The sequence below is a fragment of the Corvus kubaryi genome, unplaced genomic scaffold (assembly GCF_017639235.1).
Source record: "Corvus kubaryi isolate FWS band 111438036 unplaced genomic scaffold, C.kubaryi_AGA036_p1.0 split1-37296, whole genome shotgun sequence".
NCBI lineage: Eukaryota > Metazoa > Chordata > Aves > Passeriformes > Corvidae > Corvus > Corvus kubaryi.
In genome coordinates this window covers 2819003-2832614 of record NW_024582075.1, presented here as the reverse complement: position 1 = coordinate 2832614, position 13612 = coordinate 2819003, and the positions used below count along the sequence as shown (strand labels likewise).

Below are 13612 nucleotides of genomic sequence, written 5' to 3'. Positions count from 1 at the left end.
CTATGACAACTGTAGTGTCAGCCTTCACTGTCCTTATATGGATCAAGAGCCATCTACTGTTGATGTTTATTCAACTCCTATGGTACATTTTTAATGGCAAAGTATATATGTATCTGCATGATGGAATTTTTATTTTGGGAATATTTGAAAACACTTTCCTGCCATTGAAAACCATATACCCAAACAAACACAAAGCAAAATACCTCCCAAGAGGTGAGTACTTCAGATTTATAAGCAGTTGCCAACTTAATTCTTTTTGTTTGTTTGCATATCTTATGTTATTATTCAGTATTCAAGAGCATGATCTTGTACTGTCTCTTCTACCAGATGCTGGTATAATTTATTTTCCATGGTTAATGTGGAAGAAGATGGTAGTTTATGAGTTTACATTCAAAGGAAGACAGCTTTCTTGCAGTTAGGATATTGTCAATAATCCAAAAGATTTCTGAATTTATGTGATCTTTAGAAGATCTCTATCTGGTCATCAGCAAGACTTTTGTAATGCAGATGAGTGCTGACAGTTCAGAATATGTAACATTGGCAGTGTCATTTGCTGACTTGAATGCTTGACTTTTTCAGTTGTTAGTGTAATGTAAGCTTCTGTGCATAATTAGAAATTTTATTGACAAATTAATTTTTTACTTTAGAAACTTAAAATGGTAGTAAGATGTTACCTTTGCTATAGTTTGAATTTATTTCTATGTCCTTATTTTGACTGGTTTTCAAACATGCTTCAGAATTTAATGTTACTCAGCTCTGTTAAGTAGAATTGCACTCTTTACCATGTATTTAAATTTGGCCTGGTAGTTATTAGTTGATCTTCTGTGTACAAGCATTTTAAATCATTTTTGTAAATATTATGCTGCTAGATTAGATCAATTCTGAACTATCTTTCTGTCTTTTCTAAGTAAAAGTGCCATTTTGGAGGGTTGATCCCATAATGTAAATAGCAACAAGAAAGCAAAAAGGAAAATATGACGTTAAAATTAATTTAGAATTTGGTTCACGTAGCTAAATATTACATACTTTTTCAGTGTATGGTCAAAATTCTTGACAACTTATCACTGAAACAACTAATATGTGAAGAGGAATATTATTGTGGCTGAGTTTTTTGTTTTGTTTTAAGCCATGACTTGATGTTAATTAATTCATTATCTATCTTCTTTTCAAGCCTCTCTTTTTAAGGGCCTCCCAGGCCTTTACAAGCAGTGTTTCTGATTCTTTTGGGCTACTTGCTAGGCTTCTTTCTCTTATTACATTGGATATATAGTTCTGTCTTGTGTTTTAATTTTTTGACTTGTCACCTTTGCACAGCTTTTGTGCTGTTGTGATAACTGTGGCAGTTGACAGTGCTGGAAACAATCCGGGCTCTGCAAGCCCATTGCTGTCTTACTCAATGATTGTAACTCCAGCATCTTCTGCTAATGTCCTTTAGCCTCTTAGAGATCTGGGAAGAAAGCAGAAGAGAGAAGGCAGCAGCCACAGCTTGAGTGCTGTGTCCAGTTCTGGGCCCCTCAGTTCAGGAACGGCACTGAGGAGCTGGAGCATGTCCGGAGAAGGGCCTGGAGTACAAGTCCAATGAGGAGTAGCTGAGGGAGCTGGGGCTGTTTAGCCTGGAGGAAAGGAGGCTCAGGGTGCACCATATCACTCTCTACAATTGCCTGCAAAGAGGTTATAGGCAAGTGAGAGTCAGTCTCTTCTGCCAGGTAGGAAATGATGGGACCAGCAAAAATGGCCCCCAACCATGTGATGTTCATGTTGGACATCAGGAAGAATTTCTTGATGGAAAGAATAGGCTGCCCAGGGAGGTGCTGGGGTCAGTATCCATGAGGTGCTCAAGAAATAACTTGAGTGTGGCACTCAGTGCTATGGTCTAGTTGTTAAGGTATTGATCTGTCAAAACTTGGACTTGGTGATCTCAGAGATCTTTTCCAACCTTCATGATTCTCCGATTCTGTGAAATTTGTTCTCATGTATGCTGTCATTCTGCAGGAATGACTTTTAAGGAACTATAAGGAACCAAAAATTCTCTTTTTTTACTGTATTTACATTTATTTCTAGTGTTTTAACTGCAGTTGTTAAGAGACCTTCTGATCTCTACTTTCTGCAGTAAACCAGGATTTTTATAAGTTTAAGTGAAGGGAAATTTGTGAGTTGAATTTGGCTTTTGTTGTTACAGAGACACTTCTTGATGGAGGCACTAGTATTATAACACTAGCCTGTTTAGGCAGCAGTGGACTTTCCTTTTACGGAGTGCTCTGTGGATGGTGTGAAGGCATGGGGAGGTGTAGAACATTTGACGTGCACTCAGGATATGAAATTCTGGACAGCTCATCTGCTGTTTAAACAATGTTGAACTGTAGCCCCTGACAACTGGCCTTAATTAGTGTTATTTCTGTATAAAAGCAAGCTGTTCTAAATCAAGAGGATGCTGAAAATCCTTTTAAGATGACAAAGCAAGTATCAAAACCTAAGTAGTAAGTGTAGGGGTACTGAAGCTACCTTCTGTCACTTTTTAACAAAAACCTTAATTGACACTCACCCCAGCTTTCTCCAGTTTGCTTCACTACCTAAAGCATGCTTTGCTCTCTCCTGCATATTTATTACTGTACAACAATTGCCTTTGTTTTCAGGGGTTATAAAATATTAATCTTTTTTTTTTTTAGAGTTAAGGTACTTCATTTCAACTTCTCTTTTCATAGAGAAAAGTTAATGCTGTTGAGATCTGTTAGCTGATAGCTAATGGTGCTCTAGAACAGTACTCAGATGAGTTTGCCCATCTGTTGCTTTTCTTTGTGTTTCTGAAGTTAGTGCTGAAGGCAGGAGATGTTTCTGTTCCTTTCTAGTTCTCAGAAGAATAAAACTTTGTTATGAGAACTGGAAAGAAATCGTTACATGTAGTCGGTTGTGGATAGCTGACAAATTAAGGTGAAATTGCTCAATAATTTATGATGCAATATGACTTCAGGCAATGAAGAATGGATGATAGTTGTTTTCTTTTGCTTAGAAGATGAGCCTTATATTGCCCTTGTTTAGCCACTGTAAAGCAGAATAAAACCCAAACCAAACAAAAAAAAGTCTTGACTGTTTTTTCTCCTAGGAAGTGTAAGGCACTCTTCAAAGTCGAAACAAAATCTGTACACCAAATACTAGATTTTTAGGTTTTTGACAACCTGCTATAAAATGTCAGTGTCTTCTGTTTTGTCTAGTGTTTTAATTTCTATATATGTGAATTTTTCATTCTTTTTATTACATCTCTTACAACAGCATCTTGTGGATGATAATAATTCATAGTTTCTTAATTATTGTAACACTTATGTATCCAAGCAACAGTTTGAAGGAAAACTAGCATTTCATTCACTTGAACTTCTTGATTCTACTTTTCTGCCAGATGTGTAATACTAGAATTTTACATATTTAAGAAGGCAATTAGTTTTTAAAATGGGCTTTGGCTTTGAGGTTAGTTTGTGTTGCCACACCGTAAGGGGGAGTACCCATACCCATGTTGCAAACATCAGCCGTGTGAATGGCTAGCAGAGCTCTAGCTGTAGCAGCCATGGAGGGTCTGCATGTGCTCAGGAGCAGAGGACACTGGAGGCACTTTTGGGCTGCTCCTCTTTACTGGCAGCACTGGAGCTGCAGTGGCAGTGTGGAGGGCAGACCTGGCAGCTACCCATGTCTGCAGCCACCTGAGCTCTAACGTGGCTGCCCCAGTGCCACATCCTTATTGAGCTGGCTGCCAGCTGCACTGGCAACACGCTAGCTATGGCCACAGAGTGTATCCAGCACGTGTGTGCAGACAACTTGCATAGTCCTGCATCGAGACCATTTCTTGCTACAGCAGGCAGCTGTGTTTTGTATATATATATATATATATATAGCTTTATCTCATAAAGTTGTATTTTACACGAGGGCACTCTCTCTGGTCATTGGAAAGCTAGGATTTTTCTGCTCTGATGCTTGGAACCTGTTCTGGCATTCAGCTTGTGTCTTTCATTGCTAGTTTATTTGTCCATGAGCCAGTGCTCTAGTCTCAACTGTCTTGAATATTCTATAGGTCAAGAGGGAAGAAAATGGATTGTGTATGTTTCTAATCCTTCTGTTTGTTTTCCTGCCCTGAAAAAAAATTGAATGAGCAAGTTTCTGTGGTAATACTTCATTCTTTATAAGGAGGGGAGTTACTTTCCAATGTATTTTGGATCACTCTTTCTCCACAGTGGCACATTTTTTTTTCACCTTTTTTTTTTTTTTTATTTCTTGCATTAGAGAGGTCAACTCATTTATGATGAAGCCTACAAAAATGAATGGATAAAGTAGCAATAGAAGGTTCTCTGTGTTTTGTGGAAAAGACAGTTTTGCTGTCACAGAATGCTCTGCTTTTGTGGCTGCTCAGTAATTTTTTTTCATTTTTTTTCCTCCTTATCACAAATTTTAATATTCTTTAAAAAGAATACAGAAGCAGCGGAAATAACATTTTCACCTTTTTGGGAAAGGAATATATGACTATATCGGTCCTATTTTTTTTTTATTTTTTTAAATTTTTTTTTAAATTTGGGATTTCTAGTAAGGATTAACTTGATATGAGGTTAAGGATTTGAGGTGATCAGCTTGACTTCGGTGTCCAGCAAGGTTATGGAGCAGGTCATCTTGATTGTGATCACTCAGCACATACGGGACAACCAAGGGGCCAGGATCACAGCCAGCACAGGTTTAGGAAAGGCAGGTCCTGCCTGACCAACCTGGTCTCCTTTTATGACCAGGTGACCCACCTGGTGGATGGGTCTACCTCAGCAAAGCCTTTGGCACTGTTTCCCACAGAATTCTCCTGGAAAAGGTGGCAGTCTACATCTTGGAAAGGCATAATCTTTCCTGGGTAAAAATCTGTATGAATAGCTGGGGCCAAAGAGTGGTGGAGCCAGTCACTAGTGGAGTTTCCCAAGGCTCAGTATTGGGGCCAGTCCTGTTTAATATCTTTAATATCATCTTTTTTGATCTGGATGAGGGGATTGACTGTCCCCTCAGTCATTTCACAGATGACACCAGCTTGGGTGCAAATGTTGATTTGCTGGAAGGTAGGAAAGCTCTGCCGAGGGATCTGTATAGGCTGGATCAATGGACCAAGGGCAATTGGATGAGGTTCAGCAAGGTCAAGTTTCAGGTCCTGTCCTTGGGTCACAACAACCCCAGGCAGTGCTACAGACTGGGCAAAGAGTGGCTGAAAAGCTGCCCAGTAGAAAAGGATCTGAGGATTTTGGATGACAACTGGCTGAACATGAGCCAGTGGATGCACAGATGTCCAAGAAGGCCAATGGCATCCTGGCCTGTATCAGCAATAGTGTGACGAGCAGGACCAGGGGCAGTGATTGTCCCCCTGTACTCGGCACTGGTGAGGCCACACCTCAGGTGCTGTGTCCAGTTTTGGGACGCTCACAACAAGAAAGACGTTGAGGTACTGGAGTGAGTCCAGAGAAGGGAAATGGAGCTGGGGAAGGGTCTGGAGCACAGGTCCTGTGAGGGAGCTGGGGGTGTTTAGCCTGGAGAAACAGAGGCTTGGGGGAGACCTTACCACTCTGTACAACTGCCTGAAAGGAGGGCGTAGGCAGGTGGGGGTTGGTTTCTCCTGCTGGTTCCACAGCCAGCGACATGACAAGAAGAAATGGCCTCAAGCTGCACCACAGGAGGTTTGGATTGTACATCAGGAGAAATTACTTCACAGAAAGGGTGGAGTCCCTGGAAGTGTTCAAGGAACAACTTGCTGTGGTCTAGTTGTCAAGGTAGTGATCAGTCAAAGGTTGGACTCAATGATCTTGGAGGTCTTTTCCAACCTTAATGATTCTGTGATTTTGTAAACGTGAAAGGTTTACCTTGATTATGGGTGCCGTGATTATGCAATGTTTGAAGGTCTGGTTGTGCTTTGAGGTTACTGTTAATCGTAGATACTGACTGGTAAATTATGGTCTTGGGATTTGGCTAGGAAATGGAGAAGGAGAACAAGGACTGTAATAATGTAAGTGATATATCTTAATGTACAACAATGCAACGACTGTTAATTATGTACTATATTCAAAATAAAATGTGTCATTATAACTTTTCTGAGTCACTACACCTTTTTCTTTTGTCATCTAAAATTGACACTGCTGAGACTGATGGATGAGTATTATCAGTAAAGTATGTCAAAATTGCTTTTCAGCCAGTACTTAGTGAAGAAGGAGAAGTTGTGTCTTGGGTATGTCAGGCTTTCAGCATTTGGGTTCCTTCTGGAGCAGTGTAGGAAGGGTAGGGACAGGAAAAAAATCTAGTGCCAGCAGAATGAAGTACAAGAAGGGATTCCTAAGGTCCAGAAGTAATTCAAAACAGTTGATTAAGAACTGTAGGCATCCTAGACATGTCTGTGGTTTGTGAATTAATCTGTTGGGCTTGCTGGCATTGCTGTTTGGCTCAAAGGGAGCAGTTCCTACACTGGCATGGTGTGTAACATTGCCAGCATTTGGGTAGAGCTGTATTTTAAAAGCACATGGACAGTTAGGCTTGGTTAACTTAGTGTGAGAGCTGGTATCCACTCTCAGAGTTTGGTTTGTGTGTGCAGCTTGCACTTCATGATTCAGTAGATGATTTTCTTGATTTTTGTTTTTCTAATAATAGTCTGTGCCTGCGTAACCTACAGGAGTAATGTGTAAAGGCTCACATATGTTAGACTATATAGCTACTGTTTCGGATCACAAGGATGTTACACAGCCCCTACCCACAAACACAAATGTATGGATAATTCATCTGGTACTCAGTAACCTTTTTAATTTCTTCCCATATTGCCTGAAGTTAGTGATATGCATTAAATCTGTTCCATAAATTATAATTTACCTTAAAATCAACTGGAAAATAATAATCCAGTACGTCACTTCTCACTGAGCAATTTTGTACACTTAAGTCCCCTTCTAGTTCTGCCATAACTGGATAAATATTACTTTCAGAAAATGAAAGACTTAAATAGACTAAAGCTACTCTCAATCTTTATCGTTTCCCTTACCCTGTCAAAAAGTTATTTGGAAGAAATTTGCACATAAGAGAGTTTATGCAGAAACAAGTCTCAGTGGTTAGGTGAGGGCCCTAAAATTCGTCCATGAAGAGCAGCCAACTTGGCAGCCATGATTCTGTGACGAGAGACGCCATGTCCTTGCAGGACTATCCACATGAATAATGTGTGGGATGGATCAAGAGGCAAAAGTGTAAAGGAAAGATGGGAATTTGTAAAATCTGAGAATTACTTGGCACAGCACATCCTGTCAAAATACTCTTCTAAACAAATGACACAATACCTGATAGTGTTAGCTTTGTAATAGATTATTTTGGCAGGTCATTTGGCATGGGAAAAGAACACTCTGAAGCTACAGACACTTGGAGGAATTTTTGTCTTTCCAGAAGAGAAAGACAGATAACTGGCAAGGCTTTAAACACTCCTTGCATGAAGCAGAATAGGCTATATTATATTGCCTGTGGGACAGACCAGGGAAAATGCAGCAGTGTGTCTGAACACAGCTACGTTTGTCTTGTCTGACTATAGGATGTTTTTGAACTTGAGAGCTTTATTATTAACTTGAACATTCTTGCAATAATTGCACTAATTAATATCTTGTGCATCTTTAGCATCATTCAAAAATAGTTTTTACCATCGCTGCAAGAATTTTAAATGGCAGTCCTTGCTGTAAGCACCCTCCCCTTTAGTACAGGAATAATTTTTTATTTTCTTTCATTGATGAAGAAGAATTAAACCTAATTTATTTTATAAGTGGCTGATAGCTCAAGATTTATGTTTAGACTGGATGTTTTATGATAATAGGTAAGGAAAGTACTGTTCTTAAGCCTGAAAATTTTATCTTTATTAAACTATCTTTACTTTTATTTCTCAGCAATTGACTTAAAGAATGGCTCTGGAGCAGTGTATCAAGGACCTGCCAGAAGTTCTGCTGACACCACCTTCACTCTCTCGGATGAGGATTTCATGGATGTGGTACAGCAAAAGATCAACCCCCAAAAGGTAAAGCCTGGGTGTCATAGACATACTCTCTTGTATGTAGACATATTGCTTGCCTTAAATCAAGCTGTGGTTCATGACTGTTTGCATTCTGAAATTCTAAACCCTGGGATGTTTTGACAGTGCAGACCAGAGTCAATGAGGTATAAGCACATCAGTACCTTGTACTGAATTTGCCAGAAAGCATGAGGAGACATTTATGCCATCTTTGTCATGTGTAGACAAAGATAACCACAAAGGGCTAAAGCAGGGCCCTGGTAACACCAAGGCTGTGGGTTTGATACCTGTGTGGGCCATTCCCTTTATAGTTGGACAATGATTCTTCTGAGTCCCTTCCAACTCAGACTATTCTGTGATTCTGTAACATAAAGCCTGGCAGCACAAAATTAATAGTTTGTTTGCTTCCTGGTGCTTCAAGGTATACGATTTGCAAGCTTAGATTTGTCAGTTTGGTCATTCAAGCTGTTTTGATTCTTGTGTTGCAGGAAGTTGATGTTTGTTGCAATGGTCTGATTTATTGCTAGTACTGCAGCAAAGAGAAATGTCAAGACAATGCATGCATGTAGATGGTCAAAATTCCCCCAAACCAGGGTATTTTTCAGGGAAAGAAAGATTTAAGGAAGGTCTAATCTGGGTCTGCACTTTTAGCTTGTTGGAGTAATCAACTGCTTAAAACTACTAATTTTACGAATAAAACAGCCTTGTGCAAAAGTAAATTAAACTGTCACAAATTTAATATGTCAGCTTACAGATTAAAGCTTGAGCAAATGAAAACTTTAATTAAACTCATCATGTATCAAACAGTTCTTTTTCTTTGATCCCAAGCAGAAGTTGTTGAAGACTTTGATTGTGAAATTGGAGACTAATGATCATGGCAAATGTTTGTTATGAGTCTTACATATCGCATGAGTAAAATCCTTTGTGACCCTCTGTATACAGCAGGCATAAAGCATAAACAAGATGTTGATGTCTAATCATCAGAATGCTAAAGAACAGTGATTGCAATTCAGGAATATCATCTATGCATAGGTATTACTGTTTCCTTTGAGTTTCTGTGAAGTTTTTGATTTGAAGAAGCTCAAAGAATCCATTAAAATTCTTTTCTGCTGGCTCTTTCTATTCTTTATATGAATGTATTTCAAGGTAATGGAACTACGCAAAAGCACATCTAAAGAACTTTCAAAGAGCTTTCAAACTGCAAAGCCACAGCAAAGCAAAACTAGTTTTAAAAAAATACAAACTAGATTGAAACAGGGTATACAGCTCTTTGAAGTAGGGACAATAAAAATGTAATATACCAGCATTGAAGTGAAAATACTGGTTGATGTATAACTCTGCAAATGCAACAAAGTCTTGCTTATTTCCTATTTGTTGTAATATGCTATGTACAAAACCATTGCATTTCTTCAGCCTATGTGTGTAATGCATTTTGCAAGTTTGTGTTTGTATTTGTTAGGAATTTGAGTGTGTAGCTTACATTTTCATTAGGTCTTTAATTTTCATTATATAGCCTTTTAATTCCATTTTTTCATTTCTTATAATGATACATGGATATCTGCAGCATGAGGGGATGATGCTGGGAGCTTTATCTTTGTGCCCTGCTGAAGTTTTGCCATCAGCTTCTGTGAAGGCATTTGTCTTACGCCTGGAGAAGTCCTCTGTGCTATATGTAGAAAGGAAGCAGAGGCCACTGAAGTTGCTTTGTATTTATTTTATTTTATTTTATTTCTTTCCCTGAGTGACAGACTTGGCCTTGTCTGCACTATAGATAAAAAAATCTGGTTCTGGATGGTATTAGAAATGAGCAGTTTTTGTTAGTAGCTGATAACCATTAGGCACTGTGCACTGAAGGCTTTCTCCTGATGGCTAAATAACCATTCTTATCTTTGTTGTCTTGTTTCGTTCTAGCAGCTGTTTGGTTTGTGAGTAAACAATTGAATACATGCCTTTTTTTCCCCCCCCTCTTCTGTTCCTTTTAGGCATTCTTTTCTGGTAAACTAAAAGTGAAGGGGAACATCATGCTGAGCCAGAAATTGGAAATGATCCTGAAGGATTATGCCAAACTCTGAACTGCTTGATCGTCTACCCAGCAATGAAGAACTTTAGAAGATAAAAACTCAATTAGTTCAGAACCAATGATTTGCAGGCTAGTTAACATCAATGTACTGATTCATTATACTGCTAATACACAAGCTGATTTAATCGCTGTAGACAGAAGTTATGAAATGAACATAACTGTTACTATTGTCCCTTTTTAGTTTCTCAGCAATGGTAGAGAATCATACTTTTCTCATTGCACATCTTTATCTAAATAAAATGTATGTAGTTCTTACAATGAAGCATATATTTCTATCTTAATTCTGAAGAAAATTAAACCAATAGACTTCTTTAATATCTCTTTCTATGTGTCTGTCAGTCTTCATTCATGTTGCCTTAGGTAGATTTAGCTTCTATGAGTCTGTGTGGTTTCTTATTAAAACTAATGTTTTGTGTCTCAAGCTCTCACAATTCTGTCAAAATGGAAGATGGAAGTAAATTCCATTTATTTACATTTTGTCACTATGTGGTTTTTTTCTGCACTGGAAAAAACTCTTGGAACTTTGGAACTCATATTGATTAGTCATTTTCATATGTTTTTCTTGTAAATTACTTACGAAGTGGTTAACCTTAATTCTTTAGGAGAAACTTCTTCATGTGAGAGGCATTAACACCAAAGGCCATCACTGTAACCAAATTGTTCTTCATGTAGATTCATTCTCATGAGTGCCAGCATGATGGCAGCAGGGAAAGATGGAAGTGAATTCCTCATTTTGAACCTATGGCCAGAACTGAGTTAGCAGCTGTGGCCATATGTTTTCCTGAAGAAAGTATGCTCTTAGTCACTGATTGTCACATGAACACTTGGAAATTTGATTTCATCAGTGTGACCAACATTTTGTGTGCTCAGTTATCTTTTTTTCACCGTCAGACTGTGTTGAAACTTTTTGAAGATGGAAGAATTCAGGCCATCTAAGGCTTTTCTTCTTGGTCAGAGGAGGCCTTATTTTAGAAGATGAAATTTTAAATTTTTTTTTTTTCGGTCCCAACACTGGTAGGTACTTCCATTCCTTGACTTTTTGAGCAGACTGTAGCCATTAAGAAACCCTATGGGGCTGCAGATGAGCTTGACAGTTTGAGAATAAATTGTGCATGTTCTAATAATAAATCACATTCTCAACAAATTTATTTCTTCACAGCTATACTATCAGCCAATTCTTTGGTTCAGGTGTGAAAACATGAATCTTAATTATGTCAACAAGTATCCCACATAATTCACATCATGAATAGATGGGAAACAGAACAAGTAAGTTTTCTGTCTCAAAGAGGCCATCAAGTAGAAATGATTGAAGAAGTGTCCTCTTACCACTTAGCATTTACTTTTTTCACAGCAGTCATTTTCATATGTAGTAGGACTTAATAATTGCTTGTATTGCCCAGCTTCTGTTTATCAAGCAGGTTTGTGTCAAATAGGTAAAGGTGTCTTCTACTAGTTTCTCTCAAGATATTGTATGAGAAAGAGAGATTTATTCCAGCTTTATAATTTCATGCATGTACCTGGTATACCAAACATGCCATTTTTCTACCTACATCTTTCCTGCCTATAAATCTATATATAATGCCATAAAAATATGCATATTAAGAAAAAGGAACTGTGAGTAACTAACTTTGAGACTAGGAGGGCAATTACCAATACATCTATATAGGAATATGGTATTTATTGTAAGTTACATGGTCTCTATAATTCACAACAGGTGATTTTTTTTTCAACTCCATAAATAGTTTGAAATTTGGAAGTACTGCTTCACAAGGAGGGAACAGAGTGCTAATAGCCTTTTTTTTCCTTTCCTGTATTTAAGTGAGAAGCAAAAATATTCAGGCGAGGGAAATTGAAATCTGTTGCAATTTAACAGGTTGGAGATTACTAAAGAATGTAGTTTTACTAAACGTGTAGGTATGTGTTGGTTGGGGATGAAAGAATTACCCATTTATAGCTACTCTTGTGATTTCTACCCTGCATAGTTTCAGCTGGACCCAAAATCCACATGCCTCAGTAGTATCCCCAATTCTGGCCTTAATTAAAATCACGGAAGATACACTCCAGAGTTACACTGCTGTTTGGCATCTGTACATCCTTGACTTTACTCTGGCCTCAGCTTTCTCCTGTGCCATGAATTGGTCATAGATGTTAACCTTGAGTGGAACAGAAAGTCCTGCTCTTCCTTTTGCTTCCCATACCCAGGCTACCTGAACACGGCTCTCAGTATTGTGATAGTCTTTTCTAGGAGCATAACTCAGGTGTTTAATTCTTTAATCTGTTTTATGGCCTGAATAGCCACTATTGATTATTTCGGCATCTTGGTTTTATTTCTAGCCTGATGTATTTACCCTAAGAATGTTCTCATTAGCTGATCCTAATTAGTAACTTGATGTGTTTACTGTTGAAGGTAAGGTCAGTCTGCTGTGTTGAACATACATGATGTGGTTTGGAGGTTTTGGCTTTTGTTTTTTTCCTAGTACTTGGAAAGTTTCTGTTTATGGTTGCTAGCTTTTGGGAGTAGTATTCTCAAGAACAAGTAGTTAACTCAGTATTTTTACAAGAATCTATGGAAGGGGATGTTAGCCAGTTTGGAAGGTGGTTGGTTGAGCATGAATGATTCTCAGCTGCTTTCATCTAGAACAGTCTTTCTGTTTCGGAGTATTGTCTTTCAAACCTGTCCATATCACTTTTGTCTGGAGTGGTTTTGGAAACCTTTCCTGTCATATAACTGCAACAGTACCAGTGTAGTAGTGGCAGGTCCTAAAGACATGCAACAGCAACACATCATGTTGTTTCAGGGTAGCTGCTTCTTTGAATATTCTTTCTTTGCCAGTAATGAGTGCCTTGGGTTGCAAAGCCACACTTGTTTACCAAACAGCTCAGATCAGTGTTCTTCAGTGATATTGCAAAATCTAGTAGAAAATAAGGAGGCTTTTGCAAGCATTTCAGCAGTAAGATTCTTAGCAGTGCATATACTCTCTTTAATGTAGAGTAGAAGATTGTCTGTCCTTTATTGCCATGTGTGCCGTACAGAGTTTTGATTAGTAGTGTGAAAAAGGTGATGTCTGGACATGAATGTAAAGTCTGGACATCAGATTTCATGACAATGAGATAATGAGATAAGAATTCAGTTGTTCATCTTTCTGGAACAACTGAGTTACTGCTAAACATGGCACAGTATCATTTTATTTTTCTTTTTCCTTCTCCTTACATTCATTACAGTCTTCCTGCTGGGTTGCAATCCTCCAAAAAGTAAATTGTGGCTCTACTGGCATATGTCCTCCTCAGTCATTTATGGGTTTTCTAATTAAAGAAGGAGAGCAGTAATAATGGATGGGGTAAGTTTATGCTTTCTAGTCAGTGGAATTGTTCTTAATTAGTTTATTTCACAGGAGTTCAATACACCTTCCAGCTACCATCAATAATTACAGTTAACAGCTCTTTAAAAGTTGACAAGTGCATTCATAATCAGAGAATATTAAAATGAGTAAAAGTGGGGAGGAGCA

The 13612-nt window shown here is 38.3% G+C and overlaps 1 protein-coding gene across 2 annotated transcripts in view; it reads left to right on the top strand.

Moving 5' to 3' along the window:
• HSD17B4 (hydroxysteroid 17-beta dehydrogenase 4) overlaps positions 1–10423 on the top strand; it is a 64389-nt gene extending 53966 nt beyond the window's left edge. For both annotated transcript variants that reach the window (XM_042012712.1, XM_042012713.1), the window contains exons 23-24: positions 7905–8032; positions 10009–10423. In XM_042012712.1, coding sequence (XP_041868646.1) covers positions 7905–8032; positions 10009–10098 — 218 coding nt within the window. In that variant the 3' untranslated portion in view covers positions 10099–10423. The remainder of the gene's footprint in view (positions 1–7904; positions 8033–10008) is intronic.
• The last annotated feature ends 3189 nt before the right edge of the window (positions 10424–13612 follow it).